Here is a 19919-nt window from a genome sequence, read left to right as displayed (position 1 = left end):
AGAGTTCCGCTTGCTAATTCATTTTGTTCTTCTCGAAATTTTCTTTGCACGCGCAAACAAGTTTCTCATAGAAACAAGTTTCTCATTTTTCTCATGGTATGAACATAGGCCGAGCACCCGCAATAGCAAAGGACACCAATGAACCGTTTTTATTTTTCACTATGCGAAAACAGACGCTTCTAAAGTGAAAGATTTTAAGCACTAACAATTTTTTTGAAATAATATTTTTTTCTGAACAGTGTGTCTGTTAACAGCAAAAAATGTTTTTGATGGTCAGCTAAGTTTGGCGACATGAAGAGAAAGCCCTCTCTCACTATGGGCAAATTCAGTGCCCGTTTACGCCTATCTGCTTTTCTACGTATTCATTGCAATGTAGATTGTATTATTATACATTCTGATATTAAAACAACGTTTCCTTGCAATAATTTTTTGCAAAGAAATTCTAAGCATGATTACGATACTCCCTAATGCGAAATGTGAGCGCAGCTCTGTAGGCGTTTTGATTTTGCTATTTATTAAAGTAAAGAATTTCAGATACATGTATGTATGTGCAGTTACAATGCACTCTTTATTTTCCACGGACAATCTTTCTTAAAGGGACACTCCTCTCCCAGTCTTTGATTGTCATGACTGTGGCTTCGTGGTGGGAGAAATGGATGGAGATATGTTCAACCTGCTGCATCAATGCATGATCCATAAGCAGACGGTTTATACCAGGGAGACAACGTTGTGATTGGCGCGGCCGACGCGGGCAATCTATCGCGTGCAACCCATTTCACAGCACCTCCCGCCAACGAAGCGGAGCGTGGCGCGACTGCGAGGAGCGCAGCGCATGGGTGCGCGTGCCGCCGCAGAAAAATCTCCCATCCCCTAGTCATCTACCTCCGCACACATAAGCGCCGTTTACATGAACCCGACAGCGGCGGGTCGAGTCAGGGGGTCGAGTTGAGCAAGTTCAGCCCAACTCGACGACTGCGTGTTTACATGAACTCGATTTTAGCGAGTCGAGACCGCTTCAACTCCAGCGACACCAAGCGTCAAACAGCGCAAGCGGGAGAGGGCAGTGGCAGCCTCCAAGATGGTGGCACGTAACCGTTGTCACGGAGGCGCGACGGCGCAGGCGAAAAACAGGTTTGCATTTATCCTCTCCCCTCCCGATAACCCGACTCTTCGACTCAAAAGGCGGGTCAAGCGAGTTAACCTACCCCCTGCAGGCGAGTTAACTCGACTCGCTCTGCCGCTTGTTTTACTCGACCCGACAGCGTTTACATGAACCCGACAACTGGTTTTTTACCCGACAAGCAAACTAGACCCGACTCTATCGAGTTCATGTAAACAGGCTTATAGTGGTGATGGACGACAACGCGCACGGTGTGCACCACTCTGGTGCCACCTATGAGCGAGCGCCGGCACTTTCGTTCTCTCGGCACAACCGGTCTCGAGGGGAGCGCGCTCGTTCTCCTCCCCTCTCCTCGCGCTGGGCTACACCGACGGCGACGGCGGTGCGGTTCAACCCACGAACGGGCGCATAAGAGCTAAGCCGTAAAACTTATATTTCTGCAGTCGAACTTAAGTTTAAGGTTAAGGCTAGCCAATGCAAGCAACATACCTCGTCTGGTTTGGTTTGGTTTATTGGGGTTTAACGTCCCAAAGCGACTGAGGCTATGAGAGACGCCGTAGGGAAGGGCTCCGGAAATTTCGACCGCCTGGGGTTCTTTAACGTGCACTGACATCGCACAGCACACATACCTCGTCTTCCCGGCATTGCCATGGTGGTTGAAGTGCCCTTTTTAGAAACTCGCATAGACGGTGGCGCCAGCTTTCTCTCTAGGAAATACTTATAAACTCTATGCTGGCAGTTTGACACGCGGAGAGGAAGCCTGAGGCGACCGATGGCCGAGTGGTAAAATGCAGCTGCAAGCGAGGCTCATCTGTTCGCGCCGCCGAGGGTTCGAATCATGTTCGAGGCCATAAGCAAGGTGTTGTTGTTTTGGTGATATTATCATGCTTCAGGATCATTTTGAACTCCTGCAACAATTACAGATGCTCATTTTCCGCACGTTGTTTTGAGCAGTCGGAATGTAAATTCCAGCAGTTTAAAAAAAAAAAAAAACGTGCTGGTTACGCTGAGAGTGGAAAACTGACAACTCACTGGGCCCTACCAGATTTCTGGCCCAGCTATGCCGCTGCTTTCAGGTTAAGCTTTTATACAGGCGCTCTTGCTGAGGGTTGCGAGTGCTCGTACCCGCACCACCTTCACCTCGACCTTACAAATCAACTTCGCATCGCTGACGCAACTTATGGTCCGAACTGCCCGGCGATCAGGGCAGATACAGGACACGTTCCATTCGCTTACAACACTGTATTTACCTCCCTCTATTTCCCACCTCCTACCCCTTCCTTCAGAGTAGTCGGACAACCAACCAGCAGGCCTTAGCGAAGCAAGCGCTAATTTATACAGTGCCACAGTATCGGCTTCAGATAAACATTTTTCCCTCTTCCTCCTCCTATCGACAAAAGTACCTTGTTTCAGTGCCTAGCGCTGCTCGAAACAACGTAGGCGCAGTAGAAGCGGCAGCGTATAAGTATGCACCCTTTAACAATGCGCAAGGGCTTACACAAGAAGTTTGAAACTCTAAGCCTACGAATGCTCCCGCTCTCCGTTTACAAACAAGGTTCGCGTGCGCGTACGTGTCGCGGTCCAACGCCCCGCCAGCGGTCGCTCGGTGAGGCGAACGTCATTGCCACGCCTGCAGCCCATCCTCCGCCGCCACGCGGCAGAACCCGATCTCGACGAGAACGCGCGCGCGGTTTCCGGCTCGCGTGAAACGGGAGACCGCCAACAGAAAGAAATTCATTCGCGACACACTGGCGCGAGATAAGTAACACGACCCGCAACCAGACGGCGACCGACCCTGAGGGCCACGTGACGTCTCTTCCAACGACGCCGCTGGTTTCGTGTGTCGCGCTGGGTTGGCGAGCGCGCGCGGCCAGTCAGCCGGCCGTCTATCTCGCGCCTTTATAACGGGCTGTCCCGGGCGAGGCATCCTTCATTGCCGGTTCGTCGCACGGCCCACGAGCACCCAGCAGAGGACCCCAGCTATACTCCGTCGTTGAAGAGTACCACCCAGGCGAGATGGCGTTCATGATCCCAATTGTCAAGAAGGACTACAACCTGTACCAGGCGTCGGGAAGTCCCAAGACCTCATCGCCTTGCGGGAGCCTCCACAGCCGCTCCGGAAACAGCAGCCTCTCCTGCTCGCCCGGCTTCAACATGGATGACAAATTCAAGGACCGCAAGCATTCGTCCGCGAGCCGCTGCGATTCGTCAGCGTCCAGTTACTCGGTGGCGTCAACGAAGAGTTCCTCCAAGTTCAACGACGACCTTCTCAAGAAGCTGACAGGACAGAGCAAGAAGCCAAGGTAACGGTTGATACAGTTCGAAAGTGGAACACCCCCACTACTTACGCGACCAGAACACTGACCACTGTGCTCTGTAAAGCCCGCTCACCAATGTTGTTAACAGAGGAGCGTGCGTCGTCTCAGCCTTGAAGTCTGCACCAGAGGTGCCGCAAATCGTGGTCGAGCGCTCGAAGGAGAGGTCAGGGAGCAGAGTAGCGCGAGGCACTTTGCACCATACGACCATGCAGGGCAGTAGCAAGATATACCGTCGTCCCCTTCAGCCGATCTGTCGACGATGTAGATATGTATATGGAAGCGGCGAATCAACAGGCGGCCGTCCGAAGGCCCCCACCAAAGGCTATTGAAGATCTGACTGCTGCGACATCATGCAAGTCGGAAATGCGCAGCTGTGTACGCTAGGTTATGTTTTTTTTTCTCTCCGAGTCATGTATAACTGTTTCAAAACTTTGCTGGAGCGCTTTGTACAGTAATGAAACCTCGAACTGCACTTTGGCCGGAGATACGCCGGTTTTCACTGTGCTAAGGGACATTTTTTATCCAAGAAATGTGAAAGCCATCCTCTGTAATATTATTATTCTCTATTTAATTACTTGCGCGTGTTAATGCAAGCTATATACCTCTATTTATTTGTACATACAAGCATGAATAAAACTTTTGCTGAGGATAAGTTGAACTTGTTATTAATGCTGTGCGAACCTCCCTTCATGTGGCCTGCACAATTTCTTCGTAGTGGTAATTTTGACAGCAGCAGTAAACGTAACGTGTATTAAGAAAAAAAATATTGAAAGAACAGCCACACTCTGTTCGCTTTCTATGATGTCAATAGAATGTACCGTCTTAGCTAAAAGTATCCAGGCAACAGGGTTTGCTTCTCAACTGCATAGTGCAGCCCTTACGGTATCCCTAAGACGAAAAGATCTTCAGAGTTGAACGCAAGGGTTCTTCTTACTGTACATAGATTTAGGGCCCAAGGGGCGCCATAATTGTTCCATTGCAGTGCCTAGAAACAAACTCCGTTGCCCGGTTACTTCTGGCAAAGACATCACAGAGGCCGATCAAATACTTGCGCCAAACACATTGCCAAAAGGATCTATTCAGGCGTACTTGAACTGCAAGAGCTGCTGAATATCAGGCCAGCTTGGGGGGGGGGGGGGGGGGTTCTTTTCCCGAGGAATATTACTGAAGTTAGCTGGCTCCTGTTATATTCATCAGCAGCATCGCGAACGCATGCAACACGGGGTTCATCGCGGTACTCTCACGAGTGAATAGTGTGTTCAACAGCAGCGGAAGTATTCACCGGAGTGATTGGACGGCAACCCAGCCGATCTACCTTCGACAGCACTTTTGGCGACACATGAAAGAATAGAATTTTTGAGAAAGGAAGCTGCAGAACCGGTCACCTTTTCAGCGGTTGGTGGCTTACCTTTTTCACGTTTCCTAGAGAGCATGCAGCTGTGAATCTAGTTTTCTGAAACCAGAGCGAGAAAACAAAAACCAAAGATACCCTGAAAAATGACGACGTGGGCGGGTGTCATTAATGATGGAGAGCTCGCAGCATTACTCAAATGTCTGCTTCAAGTCAAGACTTGTTTCATCTCCAATTAGCCTAGCTGCTGTATCGTTTGTTCTTCAAAGAGCAGTAAATGAATGAATGAATGAATGATATCGTGGGGAACATGGAGGGCTTTTGGATAGCGCGCAGTCGTCTTGCAAACTCTTTTAACAGAAACACACATACCACGCTCCCTTCTTCGCTTTCCTTCGATTATTTCTTCAAATGTTTTTACTGTGTGTCAGTGCCTTATCCGATGAAGCTTTTTTTGTTTCATGCTCGGGGTGCTGCTCGGAAAGTAACTATTATGTATCGTTCGTAAACGCTGAAAACCGCCAACATTGTAGTCAGTCGGGGCGGTGGTACAGTCTGAGACTATAGGCGTAGGTCTTCTTACTTCTGCTCCCACGTATACATGAGCAAGATGGGATGTGCGTCTTGCGGAAAAAACAAACTGGTTCACACTATGTTTGCACCAGCCCTTATCCACGCCAGAAAGAAAAGCAGAAAAGCCTCGTTTGCCCTTATCGACTGTCAACAAGTACAAAGCATATGATCTCTTTGTATTGCTGACACCTACCCTTTAGAGACCTCTTTTTGCACAGGCACCCACGCACACATACAAGTAAGCATGCGCCCGCGCGCGCGCGCGCGCGCGCGCGCGCGCACACACACACACACACACACACACACACACACACACACACACACACACACACACACACACACACACACACACACACACACACACACACACACACACACACACACACACACACACACACACACACACACACACACACACACACACACACACACACACACACACACACACACACACACACACACACACACACACACACACACACACACACACACACACACACACACACACACACACACACACACACACACACACACACACACACACACACACACACACACACACACACACACACACACACACACACACACACACACACACACACACACACACACACACACACACACACACACACACACACACACACACACACACACACACACACACACACACACACACACACACACACACACACACACACACACACACACACACACACACACACACACACACACACACACACACACACACACACACACACACACACACACACACACACACACACACACACACACACACACAAACCTACGAAAAAGAGGCTATTCCTTTCGTGTTTGGGGAAGATAAATATTAAGTGTACGATCTACGTCAAATCTTCGTTACTTTTTTTTTTTTTGACGCAGGGAAGGATCGTCGCGAAATAGGCACTTGCGAAGGAAAAAGGCTGAACCCCGCCAGAGATCCTCGCTTTACATTTTGGGAGCGCAACTGACTTGTTCTCTCCGCAAGCAACCCACTTGGCGAAGTTCATGCACCGCCTTCTGTAACTCGGCTGCCCAAAGTCAGACGTTCTTATGCAAGGGGGCGTGTATGCATGCTCAACGAACAGCTGGGTGAAGGTCTGGAGCACGGTACATGTTTAGCTTTATTTTATTTATTTATTTATTTATTTTAACCACGGAACTTTCATAGAACGGTCTGCGAACTTACCAAGCATCCTACTGTATAGCGCTGTGGTCTTGTCTATCGCTTTGAACAAGTCTGAAAAAATAAATAAATGAAAGCGGTCGCCCATTTGTACAACAGTCAGTGTGTGGCAAGTTTGCACGATTATTGCAAGTGCTGTAGCCGGAACGGGAGGAACGCGGGGATGAGGCACTCGTACTGGTTGAAGGCGCCCTTTGCAATCTACGGGTCGGGCCTTGAGGAGAGGGGAGCGATCCGTCGAAGGCGATGATGCCCCTCATCGGATGCAGATTCCAGCGCTACAGAGTCACGAGGCGCGGTGTTTAGTTTGACTCAAACCTGACACATTGGATCGATATCGGGTCGCTGCGAAGGCAACGCCGGACTCTCTGTCAAGATAGCTTTCACTTCCCGGCGTTATCAGCACGTGACTGAGGGGCAAGACGGAAACTGTTGTGTCTTCTCTGTGTCTTCTCTGTGCGTTGCATCATAATCTCGACATACCAGCGGGGAAGCACGTAAGCGCTCGTGGGGAGCGGTATTTCAGCGCTACAGGAAATGATTGGTACTCGCCCGTTGTCCCGGGAAAGCACGCGAGAAAACGTGGATTCCTCTAGCTTTGTTCAGCGAATTCTAAGTATACCGCGGTGTAGTAACGCTTCTTTGTGAATCATGGTTTCGCTGCAGGAAATAAGGGTGAAGAGCATTCCACCAACGATACCCGTCGAAAGTGCCATACGTTCTCTCATGCAGGATGTTTCACCTAAGACTTTACACAATAGACTCTTTGAGTTAGAAGTTTGCTTTTTTCGACATAATTCTGTCAGCGGTGTGATACATTAGAATACAGCTAAGACGTGCTAACTAGCAAGCTGGTTAACTAATACTGAATAGTTAACTTTTTAACTATTACTGTCAGGCTCCTCAATTACTGAGAGGCGTGTAGCCCACGATAACTAATATCAATATCATTTTTAGAGTTTAAAAGACGTGATTGCAATCGGCGCTGTGGCCCAACAAATTTTGGCTACATCGGGCCAAAATACATGCGCTTTCGAGAAGCTTGCAGGCAAAGCAACCTCTCCAGTGCACGTAACTCATTAAAATAGTGAAAATTTGTTGAACCACAGCGCTAAGGGTAACGCGTTTTCGAAATTCTAAAGAACTGATATGGATATTGCTCACCGTGGGCCACACGACCCTCAATAATTATGAAGCAAACAGTAATAGTTAAAAAATTAACTATTAGATTTTAGTTAACAATCCTGCTATAGATAGCACGTCTTAGCTGAAAAAAAAAACGCTCTAACTCATAAAGCCTGCTTTTAAAGGTTGTGTAAAGTCTTAGGTCAATCACCCTGGATATCAGCACAATGCTGAACATGTCATCGCATGGAAGTGACAGCATACGGCTGAAACACCAAACTTGCACCACGTGAGTCTTGCATACGCAACAACAAGCGGCAAAATCTAGTGGACGCATCTGCCAGAGGAATGAACAAGGAAACAAACACTCACAGACTTCGCGTCATCATACCTTGTCTCTCACAGTCAATGACAAAGGTAGGCATTTTCTTCAGCAAAGCTAATTTACTTGCACTGCACAGCTGTAAAATGACCTGCCATGCAAGTCGAAGTATGGGGACCGTTATTTTTGGTCTAATGTAGGAGTACCAGCAACCTCTCTATCATGAGAAGCAGAACCCCTCATTAGCGTGCAAACCTGCGCTTGCACAGGCGCACGAAGCTGGATATCGCATGGCAGTGTCCTGTAGGAAATTTAGAAGATGACGGGAGACCTCCGTCATAATTGTCCACTTCCCACGCAGGTAAACAACGTCCCGCAGAGAAATGCAGTGCTTGACTATTATCGGTGCGTGTGCCCATGGTGACAGAGATCTGCCAGGTCGCTGAACTGTGCCATAAACTATTGCATTTAATTAATACTTAAGTGCCGCTACGGTGGAGCAATCAATTATCGGCGAAATAATCGCAAGGTTAACCCCACCTGTAGCTTCAAACAACCTCAACCTTCACACAGGCGGACGGTCCTTTCTAGCATGCCGTTCGAAATCGCTTCTGTTTCGCTCGTCTATAGATTTGTAGATCACGAAAGAAATTGCATCTTGGTTATAGCGCACTGCCACACAACACAGATGACAGACGATAAAATACAGACAACACACGTCTGTCATTTGTGTTGTGTTGTAGCGCGCTATCATCATCATCATCCTGACTAAAACCATGCAAGATGCAAAACCAACTAGTCCCTGTTCTAGCACTGCTTGCAAGAAATTGCGCAGTTATTTTCATGGTTCAGGGAGTTATGGGCCTACAGAGACGTCATGATGCGCGCTCGCTAGGCAGCGATGGGTGGAAAAGGCAGGGTGAGAGTGAGAAGGTGAGTCTAGATTAGGCTGTGCCATTGATGCTCTGGAAGGGGCGTTTTCACATCGGGTGCGTGCGCGGTGTATGGGCACAACTACCTGTTCTCCCAGAAGGCAGTTTTTAACTATTAAATACTATTTAGTCAATGGCTAAATAGTTGTCACGCATCCTAAAGCTTATGTATATGTTTATATTAACGTGACAGCGTTAAATAAAATCCGGAGTTGGCGTTGAGAGCGATAAATAGGGTGACACAGGGAGGGTGGCCCAGGCAGCCACCCCTTGAGAAGAAACCTAGGTCACGTGACCTTGTGACGTTATCACAACCTACCAACCTGATTGTGTGCAAACTGCCCACCCTGGGAGGTGGCAGTTAAATTAATGACTGGTCGCAGGAGGTTGCTCGGGAAGAGCAACCTGGGTCTCACAATCCCCACCGGTGGCAGTACCTGCCATCGCAGGGCAGCGGCGCATCCCTTAACCGCTGCACCATTGCGCAAGGAGCGGTATGAACGCTGTCACGGACATAAAAATATAGAATTTAGAATGACCGATGAGCTGAAGTGTCCCCTCCATTATTTTTTTGTTTCCTTCCTTGTAATTCAGAGCTTATATATTCACACACACTATAGGCCAGCTTTCGCGCTAACTGTAAGTCAGGCTTGCACCAGTCATTAATCTCGTGACGGCAAGAGCGTGATTAAAGAAGATTCGACCTAGTCTTTAGTGAACGTGGTCTTTAAGCTCTCATGATGCTCGGTTATCTGTGAAACCCGATCGAAATGCATGAAGCAGCAGGTTACAGAAGCGTCGCGGTTCGCTGCCATTTGTGTTCTCTCTCTCTCGTTCATTGCCAATAAGTAATGGAGAAAAGTTTGGGAACGCGGTTTCGAGGAAATATAATTCTTTCGTCGCTATCAGTCAAACTAGTTAACTGAATAGACTGAAAGGCTGGGGACATGTTCTATCGGCTTGAAGAAATGCCATCTGATTAGGAATAGCGATGCTACGCTGAAATTATTTTTTTTTTCTCGGAAACCTGTCTAACTTTTCTCCATCATTTTGTATGTGAGGATATACTTAGGTACACCCCCCCCCCTCCCGCCGCGCCTCTTGAAAGAGAATGGCAACAAGTCATGCAGTACCGCATACAGTAAGTCATAATACTTCATAAACCAAATTTCGTTAAGCTTTAGCTGCCACGTGATTCCTCTTGTCAAGCTTAAGGCTGTCCAGGCCACAGAAGACATAAGCTATCGCTGCGCTGCAGACACATGACTTCATCTTAAGCTTACGGAACAGTTGTCTTGCGTCACACGCCTCGAAATCCGTGCGCGCGTGCTCAGGTGTCTGCAATGCGTGCCGCACAAGCTCAAGTGTGTATATTGTGAAACCACGAGTTACTCGGGCTTGTTAGCTGTCGCGTGACTCCCGTCCCACTTGTCCAAGCTCCCATTCCTTCCCCGCCAGCTTTCCCTCTTTTCCGCTATTCTTTTGTGCATACTTTTGCAGGAAGTACAGCGTGCGGACAGGCCGCCTTGTCCGCAGGTAGCCAGAGAGATACCGCGATTGCCACTAGAGGGTCTCACCTCGCCCCCCTATTTTTAAAACGGCCCTCAGAGTGCTAACAAAGCCCGGTCCGCGCCGGCCAACGACACTGCATGGGCGCCGGTATCAGCGCGCGGACTGCCGACGAGACACGCTTTCGCAGCCAAGCAAACACGCAACGCACGTGCTATTCCGCGTGCTTGCGCCTTCCCTAGAAGGGCCAGCTGTCGACGATGGCGCTAGCAGCGGCTGCGGAGATAAAAATCGAGGCTGGAAAAAAAAGAAAACAGCAATACGCGAAAGGCGAGCTCCTTCGAAAGTGAAACTTCAGCGTCCTCTAGCGGTTTTCCCTGAGCGGTGATAGTAGAGATCGATGGCGGAAGTAGCGGGCGCCTCACGTGGAGAGAAGCTTGCACAGTGAATGGGCTGGCGGTGCCGTTGTTCTTAACATTATATTCCATGATGCCAGTTACCCTGAGAGGCTTATCTTTGCGAATATAGGAAAATGAAAAAAAAAAAAACGGGTAAAGTTTAAGGTAATCGTGCTCTAAAGGTGCATTCACGCTCGAGCGTCCGGAAGGGCGCCGTGCGACCGACAGAGATTTTCGACCGAAGAGCGGGTCGCCAGAGCCGACGGTCATGCTAGTAAGTGCGACTTGCGGTGTCGCTTTCCCGAATGGTCTCTTTCGGGACCACAGTTGTGTTCTTGTATGTTACGGGCAACGAGAAGCTAGATGTAGAACAAGTTTAACGACAATTCCGAGGCGCCACTGCGGTTTGTGACTCGCGGTCGCAAGAGTGGAAATTGCCCGCGACCATCCTGCGACTGTCGCTTTTGGACCGAAACTGCCACACAACCTTCGCGACTAACCAGTACGAATGCACCACAAGGCTGACTCGTTTCGCACAGAGAGAACGACCGAACTGTGTGTTCCGTAGCTACCAAAGCCGTTACGACCAGTGGGGCAAAAATGACGATGAAATCCTGTGCTAAGGTAGAAAGACGGGCTAGTTGGTTTTGGTACATAGACTATATTTTTTCAGCGCTAAACACAACGGGACAAACAAAGGAGATACAAGCAAGACGTCTTGGTTGTATCTCCTCTGTTTGTCTTGTGTAACTAGCGCTGAAAAAAAAAATGAAATCCTGTGAGTTTAGCTGCACATGCTTGCATCCAGACCATTTTTAACCAAACGTTATCGCTCGATATCGTGTGTTAATCCCGAAACACGCCCATAACGTGTTCTTGACAAGCGTTTTGGCCTTTGTACGGAATACACTACGTTCTTGCCTGGTTCTTGTCTCCCGAGCGTAAATTTGCAGCACTAGTGAAATGACGATGAATCAAACTATTTCCACAATATTTATTAAACCTCTCCCCCAAAACATGCATCCCACCTACCACGAATCCCGCCGCAGAGCTCGCGCACGGGCGCTCCACAAACACTATGGCACGGAACCGTATGCCGTTTGGGTGGATGCCGCATGCACGGGCGAGGACGCGGTTGTAGCCATCACGAACCCCTCCCTCCGACCCATTGCCACCCTTCACATAACCCCTACTGCCACTTCGGAGGAGGCCGAAGAGGCCGCCATTGCCCTGGCCATCACCCGCACGGAGGCCCGATATATACTGTCAGATTCCAAAACTGCCATACTAAATTTTGCTCGCGGGAGAGTTCACGTCCCTGCATTTCGCATACTGGACTCCCTCGCCGCGCACCCTCCCCGCCATGTGGAGCTGATATGGGTGCCTGCCCACTCCGGGAATCCCGGAAACGAGGCCGCCAATGCTTTAGCCCGAGCTTCTCTCAACCGGGCACCGGCGGCCTCCGATCTGGGGTTCTCGCGGGAGCGCATGCACTCATTCAGTGAAATGACGCAGGCCTGCAAAGCCGAGCGTCGGCTCTACTTCTCACCTCATCATTCCCTCGACAATTACCATCAGACACTTTGGAGGCGGCTCCAAACACGAACTTTGCCCTCCCCTTATATACGCTCGCGATATCACCCAGTCCACACGAACCCTTCCTGTACCCTCTGCCACCACCCCAAAGCCACTCTCGACCATATTCTTTTCCTCTGCCCGGCGGATCCTCCCCCGCGGGGCCTGGAGCACCTTACCACTTGGGAGGCTTGGGAGACCCTACTGCGCTCCGAGGACCCGGCCAAGCAAGCCATCGCCACCGGCCGGGCTGCCAGCGTCATGAACCTCCGGGACATGAACGTTTGAGAGCAGTGGGGCCGTGCGGGGCCCCAGGAACGACGTGTCCAAAACTCCCTTGTTACAAATAAAGTTTTCATCATCCACAATTAAAGGAAGGGGGTTAGGGGATGGTGGCTTGGGCACAGGCTGGTCTTCCCTGGACCTAGTCGGCTCCTCGGCGGTTGCCGTCACGTTTTGCTGCTTGCTCTCACGCGCTTCTGTCGATATGGACGCATCTCGCACCATCATCATCATCATCATCATCATCATAGCAACTTTATTGTAGGCAGAGGAGTTTGGGACTCGCAGACCCCTGGGCCCCCGCACGGCCCCACTGCACTCAAACGTTCATGTTCCTGCGGACCATGACGTCGGCAGCCCGGCTGGTAGGAATGGCCTGTTTGTCCGGGTCTGCGGAGCGCAGCAGGGTCTCCCATGCCTCCCAAGTGGTGAGGTGATCCAGGCCCCGCGGGGGAGGATCCGCCGGGCTTCTTGCGCCTCGATTAAAGCGCTAGCTGTCAATGCAGAGTTTCTCAGCCTAAACACCTACAGTTGTGACCCGTCCGTGCAAATAAGCGCAACTGGGAGTCGAGCGGGCCCCCGCAGTGGGCGCCACCTAACGGTGGTCACGTCACGACGGCATGCGCATAGCTTGTTCATCCCTCCTCGCGCTAACCCCCCCTCACCGTAAAAAAGGAAGTCATTTGTCAGGCACTCATACGGAAGAAATTCAGCAATTAAAAAAGGACAAGGAGGAGCAGCTCTGATTATTCGCATTTCCATTGTGTAATCACTGTTATAGTTTTGCCCCAGTGAGACGGTGGTCCAGGAACAAATGGAACGGCTATTTAGAGATCCTTCCTATAAAAGCTTAACAACTGACCTGATAATAAAATATTTAACTGGCAATGATATAGAATCACCTCGGATCACTCGCTATGTTGAGGAACACTTTGGTAACCATATGTCGGCAGCTCGTTCTAACTACATGCTGTAGCACAGATCGGATGGAAGAGCGAGACTTTCAATGTGTATTATAGTCTTTTATAACGAATGTGTTCAAGGGAATCCCTGAGGTGGAGTATATTTGAAACGAGAGATCAGTTGCTCATTATAATCCACCCAAGTGTATCCATGCTGCTACAAAGGAAGGTTATACGGCCTTCACAGATGCTTCGCAGTTGAAAAATTCGTTCTGGTCGGGATTCAAACGCGGGACCATCGTCTATCCGGTGCAGTCACTCTACCGACTGAGCTAACCAAGAAGGCTATCAGATGGCAGGGTGAGGCTGAATCGATCCACTCGAAGCGGGAACGGTATACTAGTCCAGTGCAGCTGTGATTACGGTTTAGCGGGAGTGGTGACCGGATATCCCAAGTTAAATTACCCGAAACTCTGTCGCGCTATTGGTTTAGAAGGAAGCCATGCTAGAATCAAAATAATGGTGAAAATGTGTTTTCAAAAGATAGGAGTACCGAGAGCAACAAACTGGCGCAAATAGAAGCAGGCATGGCGCATGGCACGGCACGTGGGTTTTATCGCGCCAAAGCAACGCATGGACAATAGGGAGTTCTAGCGCAGCCGGACAGCCACACGGCCAATACGGCAACGCTTTGCCGTTGGTACCATTGCCGCGCTTGCGTATCCTTATTTTGCCGCATACGAGTGAAGCTACCCTGTAGTTAGCGTATTTACCGCACGATGGTGCTAAAACTCAGCAATGAGCGACGTCGTAGTCGAAAGCTCCAGATTAATTTCGAACCATGTGTGGTTCTTCAACGTGTCCTCATACCGCCCAGCACATGTTCATTTCGACTCCACCAGAATGCGGTCGCCGCGGCCGGAATTCGTTCTTGCGTCCTGGGCTGAGCCGCCGTACGCTATAACCACTAAGCCACCGCGGTGGCTGAAGAAATAATAGCCAGCTAATTCCGGAAGTGCGACAATATTGATAGAGCTGCACAAGGCTAAATACAGAAGGGGACATTGATCTGACCGATTGTAGGCCTTCCACATGTCTGAACGCATCCCTTCGGCTCCTTGGCCTATCAGCGTGCGTCGCCCAACCGCTCAAAGCTGAGATAGGTGCTGAAGGCAAACTGTCGGCGTGAGTCGTCGGAAAACCCGTATCTCCGGCTAACGTGAACAACGCAAGGCTGTCGGCTGAGCGTGCGAAACCCGAGAGCGCCCGTAGAGAGGCGCCGAAGTTTGCAGTTCGCGTCGCGCTCACACGGCACCTCTTCGGCACCGGCGCCGGGGGCCCTTGAGGCTCGGTTCCGTATCACTGCGACGGGGCGCGCAAAGCTGCTTCTTCGCGTCAACGCAGTGCGACCTGTAATCTCGCGACTGCCCGTCTGGCTCCGCCCACGTCGCCTCCGCAGTGTCCCTCATTCTGGCGGGTCAATGTTTCTTCCCCGCACAAGCCTTGCAGCGAAAATGCGATTTGTCACGTGGTGCCAAGCGTGGGGCCATTTCCCGAGATATCGACTAGCTGGGTGTGTCAACAAATCGTGTTGGTCTCTTATCTGTTCTCTAGGTTTGCTGCCATCTGAAGGTTCCAGGAAGTCGCGCAATAGAAATATCTCGTAGCGCGGCTGTGTTCTAGAAGTTTGCCAAGCTCGCATTATTTATTCATCTGTTCCTTAATTATTTTTGATAAAACGTCAGGGCGAAAAACTCACTGAAGAGGGGCGTTCACTGCAGATGAAAGCAAATCACCATAACACATCATCTGTGGTTTCTGCGCCAAAATGCGCTGAATATTTGGCGAGATAGAAACTGATTCGGATCAGAGAATGCTAGATATTGCATTGAGAAACTGTGCTTTTGATGAACACAATGTCTGCGATATGCAGCTGCCCACCCCACCGAATTTGGTTGGTTGATTTATCGGGGTTTAACGTCCCAAAGCGACTGAGGCTATGAGAGACGCCGTAGTGAAGGGCTCCGGAAATTTCGCCCACCTGGGGTTCTTTAACGTGCGCTGACATATCACAGTATATGAGCCTCGATGCTGACACAAGTGCAAGAGCAGCATTTGTATTGCGCTCACAATATTCGTGTCAACCTTTTGATTATGCCAAAGTAGAAGCTTAGGCGAGCTGGCGGGTACTCGTTCTAAAACAGCGCAGACAAGACAAAGACGCCGGAAAGAAATGTACAACACAGCTCTCGTGTTGTACGTTTCTTCCCGCCGTCCTTGTCTTGTATGCGCTGTTTTATTAGAATGACTTTTGATTATTGTCGATGCAGTGGAACACGTAATGTGGTCAGAGGATGAACGACGTATAGTGTCGCTGCTTTCATAGTAAAACCCACTGAAGATGTTGTCTGTTTGCCGCTAAGTCACATATTTCTACACCAGCAAGACAGCTAGTTGCACGTGGATAATTTCTCACAGGTAAGCATTGCTCGATACCTATTTTCTACATACGCATGCAGTATGCATGAAGAACAAACGTCAGAAAAAGAGGTACTTTTACTTTCGACTCCCTTAGACCTTTAGTAACAGTGTTTGAACTTAGGCAACCATAAAACTGCTATTTATGTAAGCATGCTCATTGTGGCACGGTATTATTAGTATTACGCTCTGTGTATTCTGGAAGCTTGCTCTGAGGTAAATAATCTAGTTCATGACGTTTTAGCTGAAACTAAGCTGAAGAAGTGAACTTGGAATGAAGAGACGATGCGTGCAATAGGTAGCAAGGGCCCTATGCTAGAGTAGACGACGAGGAAGTAATGTAGTAAGTGGCATCAGGCAATCACGGCGAGGAGGTTGGGAAATACGAGGGTAGAGAGTGCTTCACACTCGCCGTCCCCCTTTCTTGCGCTGATATCTCAGTTCAGATAAGTAGTGTCAACAGCCCTCTTGTCTGTATGGTGGTAATTGTAGGAATATCATGGGGTAGCTTTTCTTTGCTCACTGGGCTTGATTCTGGCAATGGTTATGATACTGCATGGTGATGAAGACGACACCTGCGTCGCTCAAACGCATTTACAGCGTGGAAGACTAAGTGGTTGTCACTTCGCCCCTTTGTGCCGCGGCTGATGCGATGTGCCAGGATTCAGAAAAATAGCAATGATAAAAAGAACCATCGGCTGCATCCAGCTGCAACACAGCGAATGCAAGGCCTAGCCACGTCTGCGACAAATTAGAAGGAAAAATTAGCGGTGGTTTAACCCAGCTGAACCTAGTAAGACGATCGAAAGCTCGGTTAAGTTTGGTTTTCCAATCTGACGCCTTTCCACATCGTAAAGGTCATCTGATTCCACTTGACGGCGACGATACACGAAGCACTAGTTCCGACACGTCGCTCATCCACGGCTTTGTGTGAAGGTGATCACAAGCCACACGCTCTTATATAGCGAACGCCACGTCACACGATTTCCGGCAGTTGTGAGAGTGCCGTCGGCTCCGCATACGCAGCTGTGGCGAGGCGCAGCGAGTCAGGTGGTTCGATAGTTGCGAGGCGAGCGAGCGCTGTCGGCTCAACGCGCGCAGCTGTGGCGAGGCGTGGCGAGTCACGTGGCATGGCGTCAGAGCCAAGACTTCGTTCCTCCTGGTTTGAAGGCCAAATTTCGTAGCCACATGACCTTCAGCTGCTTTGTGCGGGAGGAGTAGAGCTTTCGCTCAAAAAAAAAAAAAGAACACTTATCCAGGTTGTCTCAGTACAGTACCTGCAACCACTGAGAAGGCAGAGGGACGAGATCACCAATACTGGCCATAGAAACATTACCATGTAAAAATAAGCAGTAATATTGCATTTACACGAGGCATAGAACGGGTTGCCCGCGATTGTTACCGCTGTCGACGATTTTCAGCGCTCGTTGACGTTGGCATGACAGCCACATGAACCTCAATTAAATTTGTTATATTCCACGATATACTTCACTAGTTATATCCTTATGAAGTTCCATCGTTTCGGGAGCTTCAATAACCTTGGGTGTGTAGGTCTTGGTACGCGTGCCAAAAAAAAAAACCCTGCCCCGCACATTTGGAACAAACAAAGGAACGAACAACTGACGTTTTGAACTGCGTACAAGCAAAAGTCAAGCTATTGCCGTTTCGGAAAATTTGTATTTTCTCATTCTTTAGTACATCAAGTGTAAGAAAAAGCACCTATTAAAAACAATAACAAGGATTAATCCAATGCTGCACATGCACACTGGTTCTTAAAGAGCAATGCACCAAAGGTTGTGCAAGGGTAGAAGAAAAAAATTCAGGCATGTACTTGTTTCAACAGTACTGGACACGTATCGCGCTGAATACCATCCTATTTCATAGTGAGGTCACTGGGAATTGATAAGGTGTAATCAGGACTGAATGCGTGAAAAGCTTTCCTTGCTCACCAAAGTAGGCTTCTTTTGTTTTGTTTTTTCTGTCCGTCTTCAAATCACAAGATGTTTACGTTTCCGTTCTTTCATCTGTCGAATGATGGGCTTTATCTATGCATCTTGGATTCCATTAAGCTTCCTTTTTTATTTCGATCCTGTATCATATTTGCACTGCCTTCTTTTAGAGCTTCTCTCCGTCATTACTTATCAGATACAGCCGTCGACGTCAATGGAATGGAAAAAAAAACGGGAATGAGGATGCCTTAGACGGCTAAATAAATCAATCGAGGCATGCAGTGAATCCTCAGAAAGCTGAGATAGTGTCTGATGCCTGACTACAAGACAAGTAGCATTGTGATCTTTGTGAGAAGATGTCCTTATTTGGCTAAAAGAGTCGTGTGGCGTTGTTTGCCCAAGAAGACCACGTGACTGAGGATAAGGTCACATGCTCCTTCCAGAGCTGTTCACGACAGGCTCGGCAGAGGCTCTGCTGACACATCTACAATGTAAACTCGTAGCAATCCACCAAAGATAACCTGTGCTATCGCAACAGACTGATTGCACCCGCCGCCAGCTGATAACCTACAGCAATCAAAGGCTGTGCGCAATTCTGGCCAACAGGGATAAGCCTGAACGAAAAAGAGAGAGAGAGAAGAGGTGCGGTCTTGGCCAGGACTGACGCTTAACTTGGCTCGCCGACGCGACGGCGGAGACGCGCGATAGCCGCCCCCCCCCCCCCCCCCCCCCCCCCTCCTACCTGCGTCACAAACACACATGACCTCAGCGGCGCACACTTTGTCGCACTACAAAAGGCGGCTCTCTCGGCTTGGCCGCACAAAGGCGTGCAAACCGCTCTGACAGCCCAGTCCGCCTATACCTGCCCGCACCATGGCGTTCATGATCCCGGCTGTTCGCAACGAGTACGACATCTACCTCAGCCGCAGTCCTCGGAACTCCGGGTCTCCGCCGACGCAGGAATGGCCAACCAGCAGCGTCGAGGAGTACCTCAAAAGCCTGCGCGGGGTTGCTGCCTGCCAGAACAACAACAACGTCCTCACAACGAACTACAACCTCGGGACTGGCTCCAGGGACCGTTCGCCTGGTTCCTCGTCCCCTCCACGCAAGACGAGCAGGGATCTGTGCAGCATGCAGGGAAGAATGGACCCGATTCTCATCGAGAAGCTGAAGAAGTGCGACCCGTCTTAGCGACGGCTCGCGCTTCCGCTTAGGTTCTTCAAATCCAAATCTCCCGGACGGGCCGACGTATAGCCCTGGCACCGCAGCTGCTCCTGGAGAAAGCCGGTGTTGCTTCGTCGAAGAGAGGAATGTCTATCAGAAGCCTGCCTCGCATGATTCCACGAAAGCGTATGCGCCGATGTCATGTCCTCAGAAAAGACCTGCAACGACTGGACGAAGACCGCAGAGCAAGTACACACTCCATCACAGCGACTTGCGCACTCGCCACGTAGAACGCTAACTGACGTCAGCTTTACGAGTTTATTCTGCAAGACTCTGCTTAGCCATTGTTTCACGCTGTCTACCAAGGCAATTCTGAAAAAAGTTTTTTCCCTCGCCAGTGATGTCTGATTAGCACTCGCTGTCTGCCTTCAGGGCCAAGCTGTAGAACACGTGAACTTTCTGTAGAAACGAAGCATCGGCTGCGCTCTCTGCAGCAACGTAAGGTGCGATTATTGCAGCCATTCGGTGCCTCGAATTGTATGTTCAAGTTTGTGTCTCAGGACAAATAAAATTTTGTACCGAATCCAACGCATGTCTGCTGCGTACTTTTCCCTGAAGGTCTTTCCTCGCCAGAAGAAAGGACCAGCAGGGGAGCTCACCTATGCTTTATGTTTTGAAAACTGTTTCTTTTCGGGCCATGTAGCTCCTCAGACTGCA

At 49.6% G+C, this 19919-nt stretch overlaps 2 protein-coding genes across 3 annotated transcripts in view; one reads left to right on the top strand and one right to left on the bottom strand.

Moving 5' to 3' along the window:
• LOC149340340 (uncharacterized) overlaps positions 1–19919 on the bottom strand; it is a 99998-nt gene that overhangs the window by 37430 nt on the left and 42649 nt on the right. The window lies entirely within an intron of this gene.
• LOC149340342 (uncharacterized) lies at positions 18813–19790 on the top strand. Its single transcript, XM_089551225.1, has one exon. It carries the CDS (start codon positions 18912–18914, stop codon positions 19227–19229), a length of 318 nt encoding a protein of 105 aa, XP_089407351.1. The 5' UTR covers positions 18813–18911; the 3' UTR covers positions 19230–19790.

The sequence above is a fragment of the Amblyomma mixtum genome, chromosome 6 (assembly GCF_055824585.1).
Source record: "Amblyomma mixtum isolate Tamu chromosome 6, ASM5582458v1, whole genome shotgun sequence".
NCBI lineage: Eukaryota > Metazoa > Arthropoda > Arachnida > Ixodida > Ixodidae > Amblyomma > Amblyomma mixtum.
Note: the sequence above shows the minus strand (reverse complement) of the source record. Positions and strands in the feature narration are given on the sequence as shown.

Excerpts from the sequence above, each read along its gene's own strand:
- LOC149340342 (XM_089551225.1), top strand. The coding sequence starts at position 18,912 with ATGGCGTTCATGATCCCGGCTGTTCGCAACGAGTACGACATCTACCTC.